The 25,873-nt window shown below is 46.7% G+C and overlaps 1 protein-coding gene and 1 pseudogene across 11 annotated transcripts in view; both read right to left on the bottom strand.

The window, feature by feature from the left end:
- The window catches only part of CACNA1C (calcium voltage-gated channel subunit alpha1 C), a 648,720-nt gene extending 626,470 nt beyond the window's left edge, over positions 1-22,250 (bottom strand). For all 11 annotated transcript variants that reach the window (XM_072766363.1, XM_072766357.1, XM_072766353.1 and 8 more), the window contains exon 1: positions 22,065-22,250. In XM_072766363.1, the coding sequence (XP_072622464.1) occupies positions 22,065-22,113 (49 nt within the window). In that variant the 5' untranslated portion in view covers positions 22,114-22,250. The remainder of the gene's footprint in view (positions 1-22,064) is intronic.
- A 2,576-nt stretch (positions 22,251-24,826) lies between these two features.
- Positions 24,827-25,562, bottom strand: LOC112917598 (small ribosomal subunit protein eS1-like; annotated as a pseudogene).
- Between the last annotated feature and the right edge of the window lie 311 nt (positions 25,563-25,873).

The raw sequence follows: 25,873 nt of genomic DNA, 5'->3' as shown, positions 1-25,873 counted from the left end.
TGACCACCTTTGGCAAGCCAGATAATCTGTGATCTATGCACTAGAAACAAATCTGTCACAGGGATCAAGTGAGAATAAAATAAGATACTATGCCTGAGATACTTTGAAAAATATTTAGAAAGACAGTATAATAAAACTATAAAGTACTATCTAGTGACTCCTCCAGGAAAGTTAAATCAGAAATTAGAAGCTCTCACATTTAATTCACCTTTCAAATTTTGTCTATGATTTACCAACCTACCTGATTAAAAAATGTAACACAGAGTTTATAAAAATGGGAAAGTTTCTTCTTTTTTTTAATTTGTTATGCCAAACACATATTTCAGCTGATTCTTTTGTCATCATTGAACTGGCTATTTGTTTGACAGAAGTGACTGAATCAGCTGGCTATTAAAATACAACCTATGCATCTGTCCATCTCTACCAGGAATAGTCTAAATATCCCCAAAAGCAGCAGACTCCATGTGAACCATGTGTGCATATTCCTTTATTGCCTGTGTCCTCTGCTACATGCCTTACCTGCATTCTTAAGGCTGTGGCAGACATCACTTATCGACTGCTACACTCTCTCCCCCCAACCTGAGTAACAGACTCCCCTTCAACACAAGGAAGTTCAGACAGCCACAAACAGTCCTGAATGGGCACAAAACCTGAAACCTACTTGTCGTCTTAGCTACATCCTTTACCAGGCTCGGTAAAATCATCTACAGAATGATTTTCATCTTCCTAATTCCTCCTGAACTTAATTTGCTGATGTCTAAAAAGAGACAAGATCTTTCATTTCACAATCAGACAAAAGGCTGGACATGCTAATACTTCAGAAAGGATATAAAAAGTTGATTTAAATTTATAGAAAAATATAAACAGTGGATTCCAGCATCCCTCTGAGCAGGTCCTCGTGGCCCTGTTCCTTCTGGAGCAGCTCCTAAGTGCATCACTGAAGAAACCATCCTCCTCCCACCCTCTGGATGAGGCTAGCCTCAGGGGACATCAGAGCTCACCCAAGACACACCCACGACCACCAGGATGCACAAAGACAGTGCTGCACGACTCTGTCAGGTATCTGAGCCTTTTTTTCTATGAGCATGTTTTGACAGAGAGAAGAAAAGGCAAAAGCTAAGAGCCCAGGATCCCTTAAAGTGATGTGAAGAAGTTCCACAGCAAGGGAAAGAGCACAGAAACAGGAGATGACAACCAGAGATAAACCTCCATGACACAGAGATAGCAACTAAACCCCATAAAAATCATCTTTCATACTATGTTTGACCCCTTTATACCAGAAGTTGCTCAACTCCTGGACTAGGCTTTTGCTTTGTTTTGTTTTAATTTATCCCTAATGGGATTATGGTATCAGTGCGTACACTGTAAAAAATCTGAGCAAGACTTCCAGAGTCTAGAAGATTTACTCACTTACCAAAAAAGATGGTTATAACAATGGACCACGTTGCCACCTCTGAGAAATTCTAATGCATTTCAGCCGGTGGCTCCCTTGTCAGCTCCAAGAGGGCAGATGCCCATCTGTTTTATTTCTCAATATGTCGAGCACTGTGTCTATCCAGTATCTGCTAGACATTTCATACATGGCTGTCAAAATTGGTTACACTTGCTTATGCCCTCTGCCAAGTGGCTATTACAGTGCCAAACTCAGAGCAAGCTCTCACTTAACATTAATTGGCTGATTGATGATTGATGATTGATAGTCTGACCTGTCTTTGATTCCCTAAGTAAAGAAAGCAGAATGAGTCAGCTTGATATATCTGGTATGTACCTAATATACCTAACAGATACCTAATGTACCAAATATGTATTTTAATGTGTGCCTAATATATACCGCTTATACTTTATGATATTAAAAAGAAGAAATAATGGGCTGACATCCAGAAAGTTTAAAATACTCTACCTGAAAAAGTCCCAAAGGATAGGCCAGAAATCATTAGGTGCCATAAATATTAAAGGAGGCAAACTATTAAATTTCATCATGTCGCATTGGTTTCTGACAGTTTCACTTATAAATACAGTTTTACTAAAGGACCAGCTCAAGGGAGAATGATTTAACAAACCAGGCAGAGGTATATTTATAATAATCCCTCCCTCGTAAATGGGTCAAAACTTTCCAAGCATGTCCACATCCATGATTTCATTTGCCCTCACATCTTTGTGACGGAAGTAGAATTATTATTAGTGGTCTATAAAACATGGATGCAAATTCTCAGTTCTGGTAATAAGGCAGGCTGAGCTTAACCTGAATGCACTGTTTCTACAATGCAGAGATATAGTGAGCAATGTTGGCTGACACTAAGCAAGGGGATTCCTTGGTCCCAGGAAGGAAGAAAGAACTTAAAGCTGAGTAACAAGCCTAGGCACTTACAGCTCAGATGGCCCTGGAGGATGTGGGGCCAGAGCTGGGGCTTTAACATTACATGGCAGGAGACACAGCTAGGGGACCCCACAAAGCCAAGAGTGGAAACCAAGGCCTTGACCAATAGCCAAGAACCTGGAAAAACTGTTCCCCAGTAAAAAAAGACCCAGTCTAAAATCTCTGCCCCCTTCCCAAGGAAGAGATAAGGAGATGACGACTGACACTTTTCCTGTTGCCTCAAGAATCCTCCAGGAGAACTGGAGCAGTTATGTAGACAGGATAAGGAGAAAGGGTGACAATGGGAAGCAGCCTGCAACTCCAAATTTTGATTAAATACAATAGCCTTTACTGGGCTGAGTTGATGACAGTATAAGATGACTGGATTCAAGCCACTCTCTGGGAGATACCATACCACCCACATCAGGGAACTCTGTGATATAAAGGACCCCACGGGACCATCAAAGAACCCACAGAAATGCCGCCCTAAGAAAGAGCCAGTGTTGAGATGACTATCATAGCAGAGAACATAATGGCCAGCCAATGTCAGGCAAGAAACAGTACAAAGAAGAGAGATTCCAGCCCTCCATCCCCTAAGTCCTTCTCCTCTGCCCTAATCCTAGAAACTCAGAAGTAGGAGAGAAGTGGAAGAACTAGAAGAAGAAGGAAAAAATTAGGTCATGCCACTCGTCGCCATACAAATCTGAAAGCCATGGGTAGGGCCTGAAGTAGTCTGTGGACTTTAATAGTTGCAACATGAGTCTTAATTATTGAAATAAGACTATTCTAATAACTGAATGTGAGTGGAAAGCAAAGAGAGACCTTAGAGAATGTGAAAGAACAGGGAAGGGAGACCCAACTGAGAGAGTCTGAATGCAGCAATGGCAGAAAAATTAAAATGTTTCCTGTTTGTATGAGTCAGTTCATTACACATACATATTCCACTTATCTCTGACTGAGATTCTGGGTCTGACCATTTTTTTCTCACGATAATTAAAGCAACAGTATGCTGTGGACACTTCAAGTCAAGAAGCAAATATCAAAAATGTTTCTGGACCGTCAAGATTACCCACTGGAGGCAAATGCAAAATGGCACTATTGCAACACCTCCATAACTCAGAGTGCTTAGAACCTTATAGGAAAAAAAATCACAAAGAAGACAGACTCACACTCAAAATGTATATGCCACGAAAGGAAATGATCCACCACCAGTGAAAGTCAGTGGATAAAAGAAACGGGATAACCATTCCCTAAGGGCTGAAGTAAATAAAACAATTTTAAATAGACTATAAACATTTCATATTTATAAACTATATATAATATTTATAGTATTCACATATTTTTAAATTACTAACAATCTAAAATATGGAATAGAAACCAAAGGGGAAAATACACTATGAAAAAAGCCAAAACATTTGAGAAAGAACAAAATAGAACTTTTAGAAATAAATAACCATAAAAAATAAAAATGCATTTAAAGGTTAAGCAGAGGCAACTGGGGGGCTCAGCCAGTTAAGCATCCTACTCTTGATTTCAGCTCAGGTCATGATCTTGGGATCCTGGAATCAAGTCCCACATTGGGATCCACGCTCAGTGTGGAGTCCGCTTGAGGATTCTCTCCGTCTGCCCCTCCCCTCTCTCTCTCTCTCTCAAATCAATAAATAAATCTTTAAAAAAAAATAAAGGTAAGAAAGAGATGAAGAAAAAACTGGTAAACTGGAAGATAGAGCTGAAGAAAATATCCAGAATGTAACAAAGAGGGATAATGAAATATAAGATATGAAAGTGCATTTAAGAGAAAATGTACAATGTCAAAGATCAATATATATTTTAAAATAGAGTTCCAGAAGAATAAATAGAAAGAACAGGAGAGAGGCAATATCTGAAAATGACTGAAAATTTTCCAGACTGGAGAACAACATGAGTTTGTAAACTGAAGCATCTCACCAAGTCTCTAGCAAGACTTTTTAAAAATTCTGTATTAACATTGTAAAACTGCATTAACACTAAAGTCAGAGTATCTTTTTAAAAGTCAGAAGTGTGATTCAGGCCTACAGCAGACTTTCCATCAGCAACAATAGAGCCCAGAAGAAAATGGAATAACTTCAAATTGCTGAAGGAATAGAACTACTAACATAGAACTTTTACCTGACATTATTCATGAGTGAACTCAAAAGAAATAAAGACAATGCCAAACAAAGACTGAAGAGGTTTGAAATCTACCACCATAGACCACTGCTGAAAGAACTACAAAACATGTGCTTCCATACCAAGGGAAGAAACCCAAAAAGAAGGAAAGATGAAACAGAACCCCCTCACAAAGACTTCCTCAGCAGCAGATTTGAATTCTTTGTCACATCCACAGCATGTTAGATACAGCATCCCCAATTCAAGATCTCTCTCTCAAGGTCAGAAAAATGCAGGACATCCTCATGCCTTTAAAGCCCAAAGCCTTTTCTCTTTGGTACTATTATTGAAGTCACAGAGCAGGGTTGTCTTATATTCTTCCTTCAACACCCCAATACATTCTTAGAGAAAACTTGGCTCAGAAATATTCTTTAAGCATTTGAGCCTACACTACAATTTCCCTGTGTACCGGACAGTATGTAAACAACTAGATGAAAAAAGTTTTCTCCTGCTGTACTTCAATTAATCCCTATGAAATATTCAATAATTGTCATTTATAAATGGATTCTTTAAAAAAAAGATTTTATTTATTTATTTGAGAGAAAGAGAGCAAGCACAAGTGGGTGGAGGGACAGAGAGAGAGGAAGAGAGGCAATTTCAAGCAGACTCTCCACTGAGCAGGGAGCCTGATGCAGGACTTGATCCCAGGACCCAGAGATCATGACCTGAGCCAAAGGCAAACGCCTAACTGACTGAGCCACCCAGGTGCCCCAAGAGTAAATGGATTCTTAATGGGGAGAGGGGGTCTGGGTGTTAGCAGATGCAGATCCTCAGACATAGGGAAGTTAAAGGATTCAACCAAGTTCTGAAGCAAAAGGTTGAAGTCCATCTAAATAAGGTGTCTCTGTGCCCAGATACACCTGTACCTTGTGACAACATGGTGTCTTTCAAAGGTTTCAAATGAAGAGACACTGCTCTCTCCTCCCCTCTGCCTCTTGTCCCTCACACACATATGGGCATACACACATACACACACCACAGGGAGATCCTTGGGGCATTTAGCCCCCAAGTGTTAGAGGAACATTTCCCTAACAGTGTTGGGCCTGAAAAACACAAGTTAGATGACCTTTATTGCCATTTTATCCTCTCTTCCAAAAAGACCACAACCTAATTGTAACTCCTCCAGAGGCACTGACATGTGCCTGTCCCTGGTCCAAGTGTGCATAAACGTGACCTTACAAGGTGCTATCTATGGATGTCTCAACAAAGAGCTGTGCCTACCTCTCAGGGACACCAGGCCTATTCCATTTCTTCATCCAACTCAAGAACATTTTTATAGTCATTTTCTGATTCAGAACCTTCTCTTCTCCTTCATTCTATTTTTTAGCCAAGTCAAACTCTAAGGAAATGTCTTAGGACCAGTTGTCTAGAAAGTGTAACAGGCATTGAGGAAACCTGTCCATCCAGACTCAGCCCATGCTGGTACCATCAGAGGAAAAGGGTGGCTTCCAAGTTTCCATGAAGTGGAAAAAGGGAAAAATCCCAAAGTCCTGCCACCCAGATCCAGCAAGAGATCAAGGTGGAGTCTATGTTACTTTAAGGTTCTCCAGAACAAGGCCAAACTCAGCAAATAGGTTTCCCTGATGAGGCCAGACTGGGTAAAACAGTGGCCACAGGATCCGTCATACCAATTCCCAGAGGTTTCTGGGCAGGCCAACAGACAAAAGTGCCCTTTCCCTAGCTAAAAGGGTAGAAAAAAATGTGCTTCCCAGTAAATGCTTCACCCCTATCCCTGGGACTACCCCCACACTATGGTCAAGTCTAATAGAAGAGGTGAGGATGGGTGCAGGGAACTGGAGGAAAAAGGCAGACCTTGGAACCACTGGACTGTACATACATTTCACCATGGTGATCAGTGCAGAGAACTCGGGTGGAAGTGCAGGGGCCTAGCTTCCCCTACTCAACTCACCAGGGCTTTGCTGCCACTACACCTCCCACTGCCCCTGGGCAAGGCTTTCCAGTCCACAGACGGTCCCTGCACGCATGACAAGGACTGGGATAGAGCGTGGAGATGCCTCCTGATCATTAACCCTTTCTTGGACCAAGCACTATCCAGCAGAGCAGACTTCCATGGCATTCAAGGGGTGTTACTGTTCTTGGCACCAAAAACTTACATCCTTTCATTAAACATTCAGGATATCATATTTTTCTTGATTGCAGGGAAATCTAGGCATTGCACACCTCAAATGGGATCCAACCTAAGACTTTCCAGTGGTTTGTAACATTTTTGTTGTGAGGTTATGAGAGGGAGGAGATAAAGAAAAAATCATAAAATGTTCTGTTCTCAGGAACTTGATATACTGATATAATGACATAAAATCATAGAGCTTAACACTCCACAAAGGCTAACTGGTTCTCCAGAAAACCAATACCATAGGCTGGGAAGCTTGTTTGGTGTGGATAGGGTGCATGAGAAGACAGGCATGGGAGCAACATGCAGGCAGGTCATTCTCTATGTAACCACTCTTAGGCTGACACTTCTCATCTGGATTATCCAGAACTCTCCTATCCACTGTTCAGCCATGACTGAGGCCAGTAGTGCAAGTTCCTTGTCCATGATGTCCAAGACGGTTTGTGACAACTGGATGTTTGATGTGCACCTCTATACCAGTCCTGATGTGACCTGCTTCCTTCCATCCTTGTCTTGAACACGACCTCAGGTCTCTGGAACATGGGCTCTTTACTTGGGTGTCAGTGCCCAGAAGGTTCGTAAGAAGCCAAATTATGAAAGCTTTAGCAAATTTTGTTTCCATGCGCCTATCCTTACACACACACACACCACATGCACACACATACACACACTCACATACACAGGCATGCATACACATGCGCACACACACATACATCCTAGTCCACCACCCTCTACCTACCCTTTTAAGGCTGCCATCATCCACACCACCCAGGCTTGCCATCTTCTTCCTATTCTTATGTTCCCCCAAGGAAAGTCTACCTGCTCCTCTGTACATCCACTCAGCACTCATAGCCAACCAACTATTCTGATGAATAATCTACATGAACAGAGGCAAGCTAGAGGATTCAGACTCACAAATCCTACTAAAAGTATGTGTCCAGGATGTCCATGCCACCTCAATTGTCTTAGGCAACTGCCTCCATTCTCCTACACCAGCTCTAGCTTCACTTATCTTTGCCCCTTGACCTACTTAGTGCCATCTCATTTTGGCAAACTCAATTCTGGGGAACCTTTCTCTAGAACTGCTGATCACTGCTGGCCCCTAACTCATGTTTTCTGACCTCAACCAGGCTCCTTCTGAAACTTAGAAACCCTTACTGATATCTTTGGGATGTCTCATAGTATATTCTACTAACTGTTACCTCTTTGTGTCTTCAAGCTCCAACTATACTACAACTGCCCTCATCTGTCTCAGGATCCAGCATTGCCATCCCTCAGACCCATAATATCTCCTTTTTCAGCACCCACCCATATTTTCTCATCCTTTTCTTACTGTTGGTCTATTTCTGAAGACAGAATTGTACCTACTGGGCTGGGGTTAAACCTCCTGTTCCTGTCCCTTGACCCCACTGCCTTCTTCCAGATCCACTTCATCAACAGCCCCCCACTTCCATGTCCAGTCTCTCATGTGCCAACAAATTCATCTCTTCTTTCTCCTTCACAGTTAAAACTCTTGAAAGAGTGATCCACACATGCCTCCCGTCACACCTGCCATGCCTCAGCACTGAGCAATCTCACTGACTGCACAGTGATCACTCTGAGCCCACTCACAAAGTCCATTGCTGACATCCCAATCCTCAAATATAGTAAAGTTTTCTCAGGTCCCATTCTCCCTACACACTTCTCTACTCAATAGTGATAGTGATGGCCTTCTTGCCCTCCATGGCCCCATGTAGTAAGGGGCCTTCTACCTTCCTGACCATTCTGGCTCTGTGTGCTCCACTCCATCCCCTTCTACCTTCCTGACCATTCTGGCTCTGTGTGCTCCATTCCATCCCCTTCTTGACCTTTGAATGTAAGGCCTCCACCTTCAGCCCCTTCATCATTTTCTTCTCTCTGTTCCTTCTCCCTAATAATGTCATCCATAGCTTCAAATATCACCTCTAAATGAACTCTAATTCCACACATATGCTGGGTATCTTCCATTTACCCTCTACCCTCCCCACCTAGACTACAGCAAAGAGTTCCCTTGGCCTCTGGCTTTTGTTAAGAAAGGCCCTTCTTCCCTCTCATGCCTGGACTACAGCCTCAGAACTGTCCCCCTACCTGCAGTCCTTGCACCCCCACCTCATCCTTTACCCCACTGCCTGCCTAGGCTTCTGGAAGAGCAACTCTGACCACACTATTCCTCACTCAAACACTATAAATAGCCCTCTACTGCCTACCAAAGCTCTTCAGCCTAACACAAAGGATTTCTATATGTTATCCCTCTCCTGCCATCCCAACCTTCTCTCACTGCTCCCCATATATAATCTAAGCTCTAATCCAATTCAACTCACTCTTCCTTTAAAATCCAATGCATATGCCTTTCAACATATTATTGACTATACCATTCTTTCTTTTGGGAATGTACACCCTTCCTCTCTACCCCATTCATGTCCACCCTTCAATATTCAATATTCATCTTTATATATGCTTTCTCCACTTATTCCATCTAACTGTGTCACCCTCCTTCTTTAAGCCTTTCATCTTTACCTCCCTGTAACAACAAACATATTCTGCCTTTTATTATACTTGTATCTGTGAATGGGGTGTATATCTTACATCTCTTACTCTATATATTCCCTAAAGGAAGGGATAGCTGAGAGCCTGTAACCTTGAAGATCTCCTTTAATCTAGAGATCCTATGAGCAAATTCCCTTACAGATAACAGATGCTCAAATCTTTTTGTGAATGATCAACATCCCAATTCTGGAAGGGGGGAAAAACAACTTAAAATTATTTTCATCACAATTGACATGAGCTACGCCATTTCAGGGACATTTCACAGTCAACTTATCTTAGGAAAGGGCTTCTTATCTCCTAATCTTTCAGACAGTTGGGCATAGGTCAATTTATGTCCAAATTTTATGGGCATAAAATTTTTGACTATTAAATAATTGAAAAACAGAGTCAGAAGATCCTATCCACTACAGACCAAATATGAGATATGAGTCACTGCGATCCCCTTGGATTGGAGCTTGGAACCCCAGGATGACCTGGCCACCCAGACATGACAGCAGAGGTTTTGACCTTGGAGAAACACCATGCAACATTTTATTCTGGACAGTGGCCACAATACACCTGTAAGCAGGACCAGGAGGCAATGTGAAGGCAGAGCCTACAAGGGAAGAATGTGCTCACAGTGGGATTAAACTAAGTGTATTGTTCTCAAAGCAACCTGCATTTCTGTCTTAGCATACTGAGCTCTGCTAATCTGAGAAACACACACACACACACATTTATGGCTAGGTTGAACCCACCAATCAGAGAGCTTGAAATGGGACAAAAAGATGCACAAGCTCAAAGCCTAACTAACATACAATATTCTCTCAAAAAACTAAAACTGATGAATTTTTTTTTCCTTCCCTAACCAACCAAGTTGTTCAAATTCTCTGAGACCATTTTTCCTTATCTGAAAAACTGGGATAATAACACTTGTCCCATGACTTCAATGGATTTTTTTTGAAGAATGGCTGAAATAGTAGACATGAAAATGACTTAAAAGTGTTTTAAACAATCAAAATGTAAGGTAACTTTATCACTTTTAGGTAAAACAATTACAAAAAAAAAAAAAAAAAAGCCCTCCCAAGGTTAGAAAGAAGCGTCCTGATCATTAATTGGTCCATTAATCCCCAGCACAGACCCATCAACTGTTAAAAATTTCCCCTTGTTTATCCACTCCCTTCTCCCTTACTCTCCTCCCCCTTTTCCTGATTCTCTCCCCTACTTCTTTTCCATTGTACTTTTTTCCTCCCTTGCCTAGACTTCAAATGGTGTGAAGAGTAGGCAACAGCCCTGGAACATGCTTTTTCCCCCAGGCAACTCCAAAGCTGGGAGACAGAGACCCTATCAGCCAAGTCACACTGCCCTTCTACCAGGACAGATGCACAACAGCCATGGAGGAGGACGCAGCCCAACCACACAGTAGGGAGAAGCCTTCTCTCCCAGGGTCCTCACAGTTGTCAGACTGGATCCCGCTCCACAGGCGTGGGTGCCCCTGGACTAGACAGACAGGCAGACGGAGAGAAGGAGACAGACAGACTAAATAGCTTTGTCTTGCCAACCCATTTCTTGTCAAGTCACAAAGCCAGTCAGCATGGAGGTAAATGCTGAAATGGATCTAGAAAACTTCATTATTTTTTTGGAATGGAGGCAGCATCAAAAGACAGCTGCTAGATTGCTAAACACCTAATTAGAGTCAAATTTCTGATAGAGGCACTGGGAGCCCAGAGAAACTACTAGATTCTCATTACTGACATAATGGAACTTCCTAATACTATATTCTCCCCTGCACAAGATTCAAACTTGGGGAGCTGCACAAGGAAACAGTTTCTCATATCTAAAAAGTCATAATTCGTACCCAGCAATTTTACTTCTAGGTATATGTCCAGAAGAACTGAAGACGAGGATTCAAGCAGATACATGTATGCCAACGTCCACTGGAGTAATCACGAGAGCCAGAGTATATTCACAACCCAAGTGTCCGTCAACTGATGAATCAATAAACAAAATATGGTATATACTTACAATGGAATATTATTCAGTTGTGAAAAGGAAGGAAGTTCTGACACCCACTACCACACGGATGAACCTTGAAAACACACACAGTGAAATAAGCCAGGCACAAGAGGCCAAATATTGTATGATTGCATGTCTATGAAATATCTACAACAGGCAAATTCACAGAGAGGAAAGTATATCAGATGTTAGCAGAGGCTGGGGAGAGGGAGAGAGGGGAATTATTGCTTAGTGACTACAGAGTTTCTGTCTGGAATGATGAAAAAGTTTTAGAAATAGGTAGTGGCTGAGGTTGAACCACACTGTAAATTAATGCCATGGAACTGTAATACTTCAGAATGGTTAAAGTACAAATTTTGTTACATATACTTTACCACCATAAAGAACAATTTGTAAAGGTCATCATTCACATCTTCTTCAAGTGTCAATAAATGTGACTTGTAGACTTAGCTTTACTGAGACAGTTAAAAGAAATAAATCTTAAAACCATTCTTTCTGTAACTGAAAGTGCTTAGTCTCACCTCCAAATGACACCCAAGTCCCTAACTAATCTCGTGCTTCCTTTTAACTGAATCATTTATCATACAGATTGTCACGACATACCTAGCTCCAAAATGCGTGAGATGTGCTGCCAACAGCTAGACTACACAGATGAGCTCCAATTATAGAATTATTATTGCTCACAATAATACATGAAAAATCCATACAGACAGAAAGTAAATTCATGATAGCAAGGGGCTGAAGGGAGGGGGAAATGGAGAATGACTGTCAATGGGTGGGGGTTTCTTTTTGGAAGTGATGAAATGTGCAGGAATTAGACAGTGGTAACGATTGCGCAACTGTAAAAATACTGAAAACCACTGAATTGCATACTTTAAAGGATGAATTTCATGGCATGTGGATTATATCTCCACAAAGAAGTTATTTAAAAATCAATCAATCAATCATGAAGTCCAAGCAACTCAGCTGGCAAGGATGGTCCCTTGAACTCATCAGAATCTTGAGAATATAAACTGTCTATTTTCCAGGAGGGAATTCCTAAGAAAACATTCTAAGAATGGGTGGTGAAGTGAGGCCACTCTAAGGAGTGGTCATCTCAAAGCCAAGATCTCCAGGTCTTCCTTTAAGGTCTACAGAGGGATCTGAAGAACCAGAGAGGGCCCAGTCAGAAACCATGAGCACAAACGAATAGCTAGAGACTGGGACTATGAGGAGTGGCATGCAGAATGACCACACAGCAGTCACCAAAGAAGAACAAGTGTCCACCTGTTTATCTACTACGCGTGACCAGCTTTTCCCCAAAATGGATGGATAGTGAGTTCTTCTTCTCTTCCCCATGTGGAGAAAGAAAGAACAAACACTTTGAAAGTCTAATAGACTGGATGTAATTCCCAACTCCAATACTGTCTGGGTGATCTTGGCCACAATCCTTGGTCCTCAGTTTCCTCATCTGAAAAGTATCCAAACCTGACTCATGGACTGATACAAGGACAAATGATACTAAGTGGATGAAGCCCCAAGAACATTGCTGGAGAGATACTAGGCATTCATTAAGCAGTAGTGCTCACTCCTGCCCCATTCCAAAAATATAAAAAGGAAGAAGTTATACTTCAATATAGCTTATTTTTTAAAATAAAAATGAAAAAAAATAAAAATAATAAAATAAAATAAAATAAAATAAAAATGAAAGCATGGATGGCTCCACAGATCACAGGACCTGAGGCTGGTGGGGAGAGGGGGCCAAAGTGCAAACTTACATGTACATTTTCCAGCACACTTTTTAATGATGAGATTATTTTTGCTTTAGGAAACTAAAAGCTAATCTGGCACTTAAGATGTGAAATTAAAAACCCTTTCCTGTTGTGATAAGTGTCTCAATGCTGTATGGAACTGTTCCCCCTCTCTTTATCTACAAACCTCCAGCACTTTTACTATATTAAAAAAAAAAAAAAAGTCTTTTTTTTTTTCCCTAAAGCCAAGGTTTTATATTTGAAGCAAAGTTTAAAAAAAAAAAAAAAAGAAGCAAAGTTTTACTTTCCCAGCAGTCTAATTCATGCCAGAAAGCAAGGAGAAGTTTGTTTGCCCAGGTGGTGTCCTTTCTGTTCTCAGTGGTCCTATTTCCAGATATTTGGACCATGAGAGGACTTCTGAACAGTTTGGCTTTGGACCTCAGGCTGAAGGCAAGGAGCCTCATGCCATGGGTGGGAGAAGATGACAGTGGGGCAGGTGGACAGCTGCTGGGCTGGAAGTCCTGAGTCCCTGGGTCCTGATCCTCTAGTTGGAAACAGCAGTCCGGATGGTCCCACAGTCCTAGCATCCTACTAGCCTCACACTGGTCAACAATTGTAAAGAATACCAAAATACTAGGCCTATCTTGACCAGTTTTTCACTTCCTTGATTATTCTGGTATCAGCCAGACCACCTCAGACTCTGTTTCTTTTTGTTTTATATTTTTATCCTTGAAATTCTGAATAGTGTCACCATCCAACAGCACCTACAAAGTTGTCTGAAATGCTCTGAAAGTTGTTTAATGCCACGGCTTTTTCAAACCCTAGTGGTCTGCCTTCTGATGAGGATGGTTGATATCCACACAGAGATTTATACTCATTCTGCCATATGGGGCCTCGCAGCTGCCCTGTGAAGCTGACCAGCTAAGGATTCTTATCTCCATTTTATAGACAAAAAAAAAAAAAAAAAAGTAAGACTTGATTCCTTCAAAACTCTCAAAGAAAAAAATCGAGTCAAAGAATGTGACCTCAGTCATTTTTCTAGCTGTAGACTTATTTACTTTTATTTATTTTTCTTACTTTGGCAAACTAACATCTTTAAAAGGTTTCAGCCCAACGTGGATTATTCTGGAAGGACACAAACAATATAAGTGACTGAACATGACAGAATGGTCACAAAGTAAACACGGCTTAATTGAGTAATCAAGACAACGTTTCTACCCACAGGCTATCTGGGGAGAACATTCATTTACTGTCTGGGTTTTGGTGTGGTTCTCTAAAGACAGGACACAAGATTATCTTTTTTTTTTTTTTTTTTTTTTTAGCTAGGTTCAAGTGGGCAATACCGAGTGTAGCCAAGTGTATTAAAAGAATCCCCACCCTGGCAAATTGGCAGTGTGACTATTTCATCAGATTATCACAACACTCCAGGATCTCAAAAGCCACATCTCTAAGGGTAAGTCTAGCCAATGCCTCTGTCTTAGAGCTAGAAACCAAGTCAGCCTCAAAGGCCTTCCAGTTTTCCGTGTATAAGAGCATCAAACAAGGCAGCCAACAAGCACGTCAAGGATGACAGGAACGTCAGAGGCAGGTCCTAGGTGAACTCTTTACCCTGTGCTGGATTTAAACCCCTGCTCCTTATTGAAATGTCCCCTGGGAAGAGGGACCCTGACAAGGAAGCCTGGAGAAGCCTTTGTTCTTCCAAGTCAGATGGAGTCCATGGCAGCCTGTCCTCTGGCCAGCTGGGACCTGAATGTGCCCATGGTTTCTACCCTACAGTCAACGGGTGTCCCAGCCCTGGCCAACTGCCCCTACCGGCCCGACGACAGGAACTGCCCAGAGTTGGCCAAGGGGAGCCCTACAGCACAGCCTCACCCCTCACCACCCTGCCCCTGCCCTGTGGCCTAGAGCCGGACAGAAAAGAAAAACAGCTCAGAGCTCCATCCATTTACAGCACAGCGAGCTGAATTTCACTGGAGCTCCTCGCAGACTTGTATGAACTTTTTACTCTACCGTCTGAGAAGTCATTTTTAAACCTTTCCAGTGACAGAGACCCCACCCCACCACCACTCTACTTGCAAATCTAACATCTCGGCAATGATTTTAAGCCAGTACCAAGGCGGGATTGGAGAGAGGTAGAAGGGAGGAATTTGAAAGGTTTAGAAAGCAGTTTTCCAGAAACACGAAGCAATGCCCTCCCAGGGGGTTTAACAGATACCAAGTGTGGTCAAGAGAAGGCAGGAGCAAAAGGAGCCTGGAGACCTTGTTTTCTGCCACAGCCCTCCCTGAGTGACTGACTCTCTAGGAGACTCCATTTTCTCAACTGGAAAGAGTTTGTCCTAAGGTTCCTTAAAATGCTCTCATCCTAGGGACGCCTGGGTGGCTCAGCGGTTGAGCGTCTGCCTTCAGCTCAGGGCGTGATCCTGGGGTCCCGGGATCGAGTCCTGCATTAGGCTCATCCTGCTTCTCCTTCTGCCTGTGTCTCTGCCTCTCTCTGTGTGTCTCTCATGAATAAATAAATAAAATCTTTAAAAAAAAAAATGCTCTCATCCTAGAAAGTAAATTCCCAAAGAGACATACTTATTCTATGGCTGTTTGACAAGTGCTTCAAAGTTCAGGAATCTAGAACCACCCCCACCCTCCACCCTCTTTCTGTCTCTGTCTCTCTCACACACACGGTGCAGCAGGAAGACATTTTGAAGCAAACATGTCATGGAAAGCCATGGTTTGGTGGGGTTCTTGGGAGGGAAGGAACTGAAAGGTTTTGGCTTCTTGCCAGTCAGCCCACCCTTTCCTCGTCCTCTGCTCCAAGCCAGATTTACTATCCCTCTCATCCCCTTGGTCTCTAGGGAAGTAAGGGCCTATTTTCAATCTCTGACTTCTGAGCTCTAGGCCCAAACTGTTCTCCTCAGGGCCCTTAAATCGCCACTTGAATTTAATGCAGTTCCACAAGTAGTAACTGTGTTCCCCAAATTCTCCACACAACCCACCCTGGGGCAAACACCCCCACCCCCACCCCCACAGTCATCTGGGCCTCTTCCTGCCAGACCGGCTCCCTGATGCTCCCAGCCACTTCACAACTCTGCCTCTTTACAAGGCCCCCCTGGGCTTTCACCCACACGGAGGCAGCGCCGCCCGCCTGGGCTAGAGCAAGACTCTTGGGGGTCCCAAGGCTCCTGGGAACCCGAGACTCCACTCTGCTTCCCTTCTTACATGAGCAGCTGCCCCCAAGGGCTCCTAAAGCACAGAGAAAGAAACAAGGGCTGCTACAGTGTTCCAGGCGTGCTCTTGAACAGGCATGCACCCCACCTGGGGATTAGGGCAGCCAGACCACCTCGCCCGGAGTACCAGCCTTCGGGTTCAAACAATCGCATTCATTGCCTGAGTCCCTCCACTTTGCTCCTTCGGCCACAGCTTCAGTCAAAGTCGAAGGGCCTAGCTTTGAAACAGCACTGAAAATCATTCCATTTTCCCCGAGGGATCCTGTCACTTTTACTTGTTTTATACAGTATCCAATCTTGAGGTACATGTAAACAGGTGTTTACTAAATTATTTTAATAATGACAGCCATGGCTGGAAGTGTTGTTTCATTATCAGGATGCTTAGCACTCATGTTGCTAAATATTTAGCACCTGATATTTTGCAAAACAATTCCCCATGTCTTTTTTTTTTTAATTTTATTTATTTATTCATGAGAGACACAGAGAGAGCGAGAGCGAGGCAGAGACACAGGCAGAGGGAGAAGCAGGCTCCATGCAGGGAACCTGACTTGGAACAAGATCCCGAGTCTCTGGGACCAGGCCCTGGGCTAAAGGTGGCGCTAAACCACTGAGCCACTCGGGCTGCCCCGTGGTTTTTTTTGTTTTTGTTTTTTAAATTAATTTTTATTGGTGTTCAATTTACCAACATACAGAGAAACACCCAGTGCTCATCCCGTCAAGTGTCCGCCTCAGTGCCCGTCACCCATTCCCCTCCACCCCCCGCCCTCCTCCCCTTCCACCACCCCTAGTTCGTTTCCCAGAGTTAGGAGTCTCTATGTTCTGTCTCCCTTCCTGATATTTCCCAACATTTCTTTTCCCTTCCTTTATATTCCCTTTCACTATTTTTTATATTCCCCAAATGAGTGAGAACATACACTGTTTGTCCTTCTCCGATTGACTTATTTCACTCAGCATAATACCCTCCAGTTCCATCCACGTTGAAGCAAATGGTGGGTATTTGTCATTTCTAATTGCTGAGTAATATTTTTTTTTAATCAGTCTTTCAGCTCTCCTCCACGGTGCCCAACATTAACTGAGGGATTAGTGAAGATGCATCGGATCAGAAAACAAGACTCAAGCAGTGTGATTATTTTGCTGATCTGTCTTGTTGTTAGGTCTTCCAGTGTTTCCCCCAATCTATCCACTTTCTTTAGAGTCTGCGTGGGAAAATCAAATTGTCTCCTGCTTCCGAACGCTGAGCACTGATTTCAGAGTCTGGCAAGGAGGCGTGGGGACGCCATGGGTTGACCTGTCACTACCATATACCAAACAGCTGCCCCACCAGGCAAGAAGCATTGCTGAAAAGGAAGAAGACATTACAGGGCACTCATCTGCCCCTTCTCCACACGGTGGGGAGGGTTTCAGGCCTCAGGGAATCTGCCACAACAACTGAGAAAGCCAAAGGAAGGAAAGCTAGAAAACACCAGGAGCTGCAAAACATCACTAGAAATTAGAACAAATCTCAGTTACTGCCTAACCTGGGTCCCCAGAGCTTCTCTGCCATTACCCAGCAGGAGCCCAGCCAGACTCATAAACAGAAATCAGCTGTGCAGTGTACCCAGTTGTTTTTGTGTGTTTTTTTCCCTAATAAAGTTAGTAAAATGTCTCTTGCCTTTGAGCTGGCCAGCTCTGTAACCCTATAGGTCAGGGTTTCCAAATCCCAAATTTCTGATCACCTCATGCTCCACTGGGCTTGGGAAGTACTAGCCTCTCTGGTTACTAAACCGTCAAGGGTAAATCAGGGAGAAAATTAATATACGGCCATAACAAGTTCGGTTAATCGCCCAAAAGGCTCCCTCAAAGTTCAGTAGGATGCTGTCTGTGCTAGAGGTAAGCAGAAGTAGGAGGGAGAGTGTGCAAGAGTGGGAGAAATCCAGACTGTGCAAGGTCAATGAGGGGGGGATCCTCTGGTGTGTGGGGTGGCATGGGAAGGTGCACTGCTCTTGGGGGTTCTTGGCTCTGGCACAGGTGAAGGCATGATCAAAGAGTCACAGCACACAGGACTCTCAAATTGTCTCCTGCTTCCGAACGCTGAGCACTGATTTCAGAGTCTGGCAAGGAGGCGTGGGGACGCCATGGGTTGACCTGTCACTACCATATACCAAACAGCTGCCCCACCAGGCAGGTGTGGGTCTCTCCACACCCTCCCAATGTCTTTCCTCACCAAACCCAAGGGGAGGTTTTAATGTCTGCCCCTTTCCTGACTCCTAAGCCCTGGAGCGCCACCTACTGGGAGAGGCAGAAAGCACATCCACTTCAAGTCTTTCTGAGTGCGATCATTCGTTCATGGGGATCATTCGATCACGGGGACACGCATTCACAGGGTCATGTATCAGGGGCCTGGAACAAGCAGGACTAGTGCTAGAAGAGAGGATATGAGGATTAGCGGGGCCTCGAAATTCCCGTTCAGGATGCTTCAGTATACGTCCAAGGTCTTATAGACATAGAAAAAGGCACTTAGGGCAGTGTTTAGTCAAAGAAAGAACTGCAGAGAGAGTTCAAGTTATCATCAAAACTCTGAGGGGTGGCTGAAGGAACTAAGGGCTCACCATTTCATCTGCGAACTACTATACCTAAACATCTACCAGTAGAGAACAGTTCTCCACTTAATATGAAGTGGAAACGTCCAGTCTTAGGTGACTGCATCACCAATATTCCTCTCCTCTCCCCAAAGTGCATTAATCTTTTGTGTAATCTAAAATATATTTTCCTTATTCAGTGTGTGTGCATGTGTGTTTGCAGCGCACACATGCACACATTTAAATACTGTTAGCGTGCTCTATGGATATAGTAGATAATTGGTTCTTGTAATATAGTCTATTGTGTAGTATTTTGATACACTGGAAAGTATCAGAGCAATATCAGGAATGATATTTGAGCCTCAATATCGCCTTTTCTCCAGTTTCCTCCATGCAGTATCCAGAGAAAGAGAAGCTAATGTCACGCTTTCTATAACCTATACAAGCTGAGATGCATGTGACATTGCTCTATGACCATTTGTAAAGAGAGTTAACTGTGATCATTATTATCATTACTTTATTATGATGATTACTATTCAGCTGTATTGCTAAGTAGTTAAAAGAAAAGCACAGTGTGTCTTCCACTCCCAGAACACATGTTTCTCCCCTCTGCCTTGTCTCCAGCAGATAAGGGACATTCTGATGTTTTATTTGCTAACTGGTTGACTATTAGGAAACTCATTTGCTAGCTGGAGCCTGCAATGGAAAATCAGCCGAGAAAAGTGGGAGGCTGGCAGGGGACCAGAGCAGATATGGCACTAGAGGTGAGGCGAGGCCCACATGAGCCACTCCCAGCCTGAAACCCAGGGTCAAAGGCCAGTCCTTCAGTGAACCTTCAGGCTATTCCACTGCACCCACTGGTCCCCACACCCCAACTCTCAACACACACACACACACACATGCTGAGGGGCAGGGGGTGGGGGGAAGGGCCAATGCCTTCAGTGCCTTCAAATCTGTCAGGAAGAGAAGAATGTAAAGCCCCGCACTGGCAACTTTTTCGGTTCTCCACTCTTTAGTTCGGCACCATCACTGATCTGAGGTAATCACTTGGCTTCTCTTCTCTCTCTCTCCTGAAACTCTACCCCCCAATCATGTTTCATCACCCCTTCCGTTATTAAACCACAGCCACTCTTTCCTTGTAAATACTCAGGCTTTTCCAGGTCTGCCTCCCCTACCTCCATCACCCACCATCTCTCCTCCCTGCAAAAAGCCCTGGGCAATGCCAATGACAAGGGAAGGGGGGGATGGGAAATGGAGGAGGAGACAGGGATCCTGGTGCTCTTTCACCTGAGAACTGCATCCAGGAAGGGAGGCAAAACTGCTCCTGTGAATTATATAATCACTGCAGCTTCAAGGGAGAGAACTGGAATTCAGGTTGCCATAGTGTTTGTTGGCATGTTGCTGGAAAGGCAGAGCTCCTGGCCACCGCTCACCCGCTCCTGTCCCTCCATCTTTCTCACAAACCTCTCCAGGGTCAGTGCTCCTACTTTTAATATCTGCTCCCTGATAGGTGTGGGGTGGGGGGAGGGGGTTCCTGGGGACAAAGGGGCAAAAGAAAGGAAGGGGATGAAAAGGGAACCTAGTAAACTACTGAAGATTATCGTATGTGAATAATAATTCCTACCACCATATACTGCCATTGTTAGTGACAACAAGGACAATAAATACTACTGAGCTCTCCTCTCTGAGGCTGCTCATACTGAGTTGAGAACCTGGAGGGGAGACATCCATCCCCACTCTTCACAAATATCACCCTTTCCTTTGTGTCTCTCATCCTCAACTCCTACTGCGTCCACTGCTCCATCTGCTAGGAAGGGGCCAGGGGAACAAGTGAGGGATGGGTCATGGCATAGAGAAAGTCTGGGACAGAAGCTGTCCTTACGACAAAGCCCTGGCTCACCCTAGAACCCGTGGCCCTTGACAAAATTCTTTCACCGGGAGGTCAGAATCCCCCCACTGCCGCTCCAGCTGGAAAGCAGAGGGATGGCTACCCCCCAGATCAGTGTCACGATGGACAGAGACCAGGCAGGTAGCTCTGAAGGACAGGGGCTCTGTGCCCAAATGTTGGAGGAGGGGGGCACGAGGAGGAGGCTGGGAAGAAGAAACGCGGAGGCAAGCCTTCCACCAGGCTGGGGTCCTCAGGGAACCACTTCAAGTACCCCAGGAAGTAACAGGACCAATAGCCACAGGTATTCAGGAGGAAGCAGTGGAAAGGAAGAGTGTAAATAGGCAGATTTGGGAAACTGGGAGAGAAAAAGAGAAGACTACACCCAAAAAAGACAGAGAAAGCCTTGGAGACAAGACAGAGATGAAGCTGGAGGCTGCCGCGCTCAGCCAGGCCATCCCTCCACGCTCCATCATAACCTGCGCTGCTGAGCGATGCCCGAACATAATAACTTGTTAATACGGGGGGGGGGGGGGGGGGAGAAAGTTTCCAAGAAGTGGGGAGCTACCTGAAAGCCTTTCCCCCTCACTGCGGGGAGCTGGTGACACTTGATGCCAAGGCTGGAGACGCTGGGAAAACACTGGGCAATAGTGTGGAGCCTCGCGAGCTCGGCACACCCTTTCATTATTTCCTTAAACCATGAAAAAGCAAAGCCCACACACCGCCCGCATCCTCAGTGCTTACATCCTCAGGTGCTAGCCCACATGTGGGTGCGAATACGCGGGGCGTGGGTGCACTCGGGGTCAGCGGCGGGAGAGAGGTGGGTGGGTGGAGGTGAGCCGAGGGACACGGAGGGACACGGAGGGCCCCGGGGAGGAGAGAGGTGCCCAGACTCCCCTCTGCACCCCGGGCCCCCCCGCCGCCCGCCGCCCGCCACCCGCCACCCGGAGCGCGCCGCGGGCGGCGGGGGGAAGGGGCGCCGGCAGCCAGCGGGACGCCGGGGGCCGAGCGGGGGGTGCGCGCGCCGCCAGCCGCGCCCCGAGAGGCGGGGACCCCAGCCCCGGGGCCGCGGCGCCGCCGTGCCCTCCGCCGCCCCCACCCGCGCCGCTGGCCGGGCGGCCCGGCTTTCCGGGCGACGGCGAGAAAGCGAGGCCGAGCAGACACTTGGGGAACTTTTCCCCCTCGCCTGGAGATTCACAGGAAACACATGCTCCGGAGGAGCCGGGCACGGCGGGGGAGGGGCGGGATTTTTCCGCTGGGGCTGGCGGGCGGCTCCGGCCCGGGTCCCCCGCGCTCCCGCCGCCCCGCGCCCCCGCGGACGCTCCGCAGGGACCGGGCCACTCCGCAGGGACCGGGCCGGGGGCCGCGGGCGAGGGCGGGGAGGGCGGGGAGGGCGGGGAGGGCGGGAGCCCCGGCGGGGCGGCGGGGTCCAGCCTTACCTTGGTGGTTTTCCTCCGGAATGTACATCCTCGTGTTCTCATTGACCATTGAACAGAAATTGTTTTGAAGGGAGAAGAGGCCACGAAGAGGAAGAAATGGCAAAACACCCCCAGCGGGTCTGGATTAATCCCTCCTCCGAGGTCGGCGGCTTTCGTGCAAAATTCGAGGAAGCCGTGGATCTGCAGTGTTTCTTCTTCCCTTTTGGTGATTACCTGATTCCCATTATTGCATCAAACACCAAAAACTGCTCCTCTCCACTAGTGCCTCCTTTTGTGAAATTGTAATGCATCCTCGGTACATCCGGGCCCCTTCCAAGAATTTAGCACCGCACCTCTGGCGGCTACACCGTTTGACAAAATAAATGGAGAGAGGCAGAGCAAGGAGAGGCGGGAGGAGGGGAGTGGGGCGGCGGGGTCCGCCCGGGCCGGCGGCGGCCGGCACGGCTCGGCCCGCCCGCGGCGAGCGCTCCGCGGCCCCCGGCAGCTCCCTCCCGTCGGGCAGGTCCAGCGGGTCCTGGGCCGAGCCGGCAGGAAGAGGCGCCGCCGCCGCTCCGGGCCGCGCCGAGCGCCGTTCTGGCAGGGCGCTGTTCTGCAGAGGCAGGGAGAGGGAGACACCGGGCGCGCGAGAGAGCGCCGCGCTCCCCGCCGCCCAGCCCAGCCCAGCCCAGCCCGCCGCGCCGCGCCGCCGCGCCCGCGCCCTCCCCTGCCCGCGCCCGCCCGCCCGCCCGCCCGGCGCGCTGGAGGCAGACGCGCTGAACGCTTCCAGATGTGGCGGCGGCGGCGGCGCGCGGGGAGCGGGGAGCGGGGAGCGGGGAGCCCGGAGCCCGGAGCCCGGAGCGGGGAGCCCGGAGCCCGGAGCCGCGAGCGGGGAGCCCGGAGCCCGGAGCCCGGAGCCCGGAGCCCGGAGCCGCGAGCGGGGGAGCCAGGGGCGGGCGCACGGCACGGGGCGCACAGCGCCGACGCCGCCCGAAGTTGGGCTCCCGCTCCGGCCCTCCGCCGCGCCGCGCAAGCCGGCCTGCTGCCCGCATGACGTCAAGGGGAGCGAGGCGAGGCGAGGCGAGGCGAGGCGGCGGGGGGCGGGGCGGGGCGGGGGCGAGGGGCCGCGGGGCGCCCGGGAGGCGCGGGCGCGGGCGCGGGCGCGGGCCCCGTGGGAGCCGACACACCCCCGCGCCCCGGCCCCCCGGCGCGGCCCAGCGCGGCCCAGCGCGACGGCGAGGCCTCTGAGCGCAATGCCAAGGCGGGGGACACAGCCTGCCCGACCACCGAGCCTCTCGGCCGATGGGATGACCCAACGAAACAGCAAAATGAGCGTGATTCCGCGATTCTGTTGGATCGATTATAGTCGGGGCGGTTGTAGAAGTGACATGCAGCGGCGAGGATGGAGAGGGGAGGGCCGGGAGACGCGGCTGGAGAGGCGGGGCCTCGCCAGCCGGGCGGCGGTGCCCCCTGTCTGAACAGATTAATAGACCCAGGTTGGCTCCTTCCTTGGAGGCAGCCGAGCACCCGTGCCACCAGGATATCCGCACCTACTTCTCTTAATTATTTCTGCCACTCCCAGAGGAATCTACCCAGGGCCTCCTCTTCCCGCAGAAGCAAACATTTCTCTCCGTCACTCTGCAGCCACAGCAAGTTCCAGGGCACCCCCTGCAGGCCCGGGCTGCTCTAGGATGGGCCTTCCCAGCCCTAGCAGGGGACCTACAGTTCCCTCCGGGAAAACCTTTACCTCCCTGCCCTCAGACCGCCTCCCTCCCAGTCACACTCACTCCTTGGGTCCCCATGCCTTTAAGCAACTGCCTATACCGAATTCCTATCGCCTGCGCAGACCTCCCTTCCCGAGTGCCAAGCCACACAGCCAGACTCAGTCTCCACCTGGGAGTCTGATGGACTCCTCAAATTTAACATATCCAAGCACGGAATTCCTTCTGTTCTGTGCAAAACCTGCTCCTCGCACAGCCTTTCCCATCTTGGTTGGTGGGGCCAAACACCTAGAATCGTTCTTGACATCGCGTTAGTTCTACCCTCAGGTATATCCACAATGTGGCAGGGCATCGGGGCGCACGCGGGGAGCGGGGTTCTCAGTTTCTCCCCTGCTGGCTGCTCCCCAGGTCTGAGCTGACATCATCCTTCACCTTGAGTTTCTGCAGTAGCTGATCTTGCTGGTGTACCGTCCCCTCCCCACCTTTGGTATATTCCTGATACAGCAGTCACAGTGATCCCTTTAAAACGTCACATCACTGCACTCCTCCGCTCAAAACCCTCTAGTGGTTCTCATTTCACTTAGTAAAAGCCAAGGTCCTTAGAATAGCCTAGAAGGACTCACGTGAACAGCTGTGTACACCTTTTGTCTCCGACAGCTCTCCCAGCCATACCAGCCTCCTTGGTATTCCCCAAGTACTACAGGAATGATCTCTAAGCTCCCTTCCCCCACCCCATCTTCTCTCTGTGTGTCTCTGTCTCTGTCTCTCTCTCTCTCTCTCTCTCTCTCTCTCACACACACACACACACACACACACACACACACACACACACACACTGACCCCTTTGTTCAAGCTGTCCCCACCGAGGAACACTTTCCTTAGATGTTCTCTTGGTGAACTCCCTCACTTCCTTCAAGACTTTGGACAAATGTCACTTTCTCAATGAGGCTCATCCTAACTGCCATATTTAGTACTGCAACCTGCCCACACCCCACCTACTGCCAGTCTCCCCCTTTTCTCTACTTGTTACATGTTTTTTTTTTCCCAAATAAGATTTTTTTTTATTTGTCTCCATTAAATGTCTGAATTTTAAACAGATTCTTGGACTGGTGGTTCATATCCATCAGCTTGCTCAACTTTAGCACAGGTCTCATTCCCAGTAGCTTTTCCAGAACTACTACTTTCACCATGAAGCTCCATGAGTTTTCCCAATTCTAATTTGGGCTTCTTCAGCATTTTTACTCTTCTAATGAAGACATCATGGAGTGGATAAATAAACTGACAAGCTTTTTCTATACCTTTTCCAATGCTGTCTGGAATCAATTTATTGACCACTTCTTTCAAATCATTTGCCTGCACCCCTCGGGTCATGATTTCCATCATTTTTTTTCCAAATTTGGCAGACCTGTTGGTGCTGAGCATAAGAGGTCTTCCAAATCTGATTACTGTGTTTTTTAGTAAAACCAACACAAAATAGACAAAGCAAATAACCATCGGTAGCCTTTACATCAACTTGAGCTTCAATCGTGGTCTGCCATTTTTTGACCATGGAGCACACTTTGTAACAGGTAAGATTCATGCCATGGAAAATAGTCAGGCAGTTTTGGCCCTGCACATCCTCAGTAATTAGCTTGAATTTTCTAAATGCAACTTCATTATTCTGCAGATCAGCAAGGCTCACTTCAAAAACGCGACCCTTGAGACCATCAGATACAATTTTGGTTCCTTGAGTTCTTGTGACTAGTATTTTTCCAATATTTCTTATATTGAACATAGCTGGTGCTTTCACATCATATCAATCTTTCTTAGAAAATGGATCAACCACTTTGTTCTTGGCTCCTTTTTTTGCTGCCTTTCGTAAGGGGCTTGTTCTTGCCAACCGCCCTGGCGCTGCTCTCTTTATATGGTATTTAATCTCTAACATACTACATAGCCTAGTCATTCATCAATTGTATTATTCATTGTCTGGATGCCCCACTAAAATGTGAAGCCCACCAGGACAGGGATCTTTGTCTATTTTATTCCATTGTATCTCCAGTGCATAGAACAATGTCTGGCAGACAGCAATTACTTCATAAATAGATGTCAAATGAATGAATGAGTGAGTGAGTG

This window comes from Vulpes vulpes, chromosome 8, assembly GCF_048418805.1.
Source record: "Vulpes vulpes isolate BD-2025 chromosome 8, VulVul3, whole genome shotgun sequence".
In the NCBI taxonomy this organism is placed as follows: domain Eukaryota; kingdom Metazoa; phylum Chordata; class Mammalia; order Carnivora; family Canidae; genus Vulpes; species Vulpes vulpes.
The sequence above is the reverse complement of the archived record's forward strand: the minus strand, read 5'-3'. Positions and strand labels throughout refer to the sequence as shown.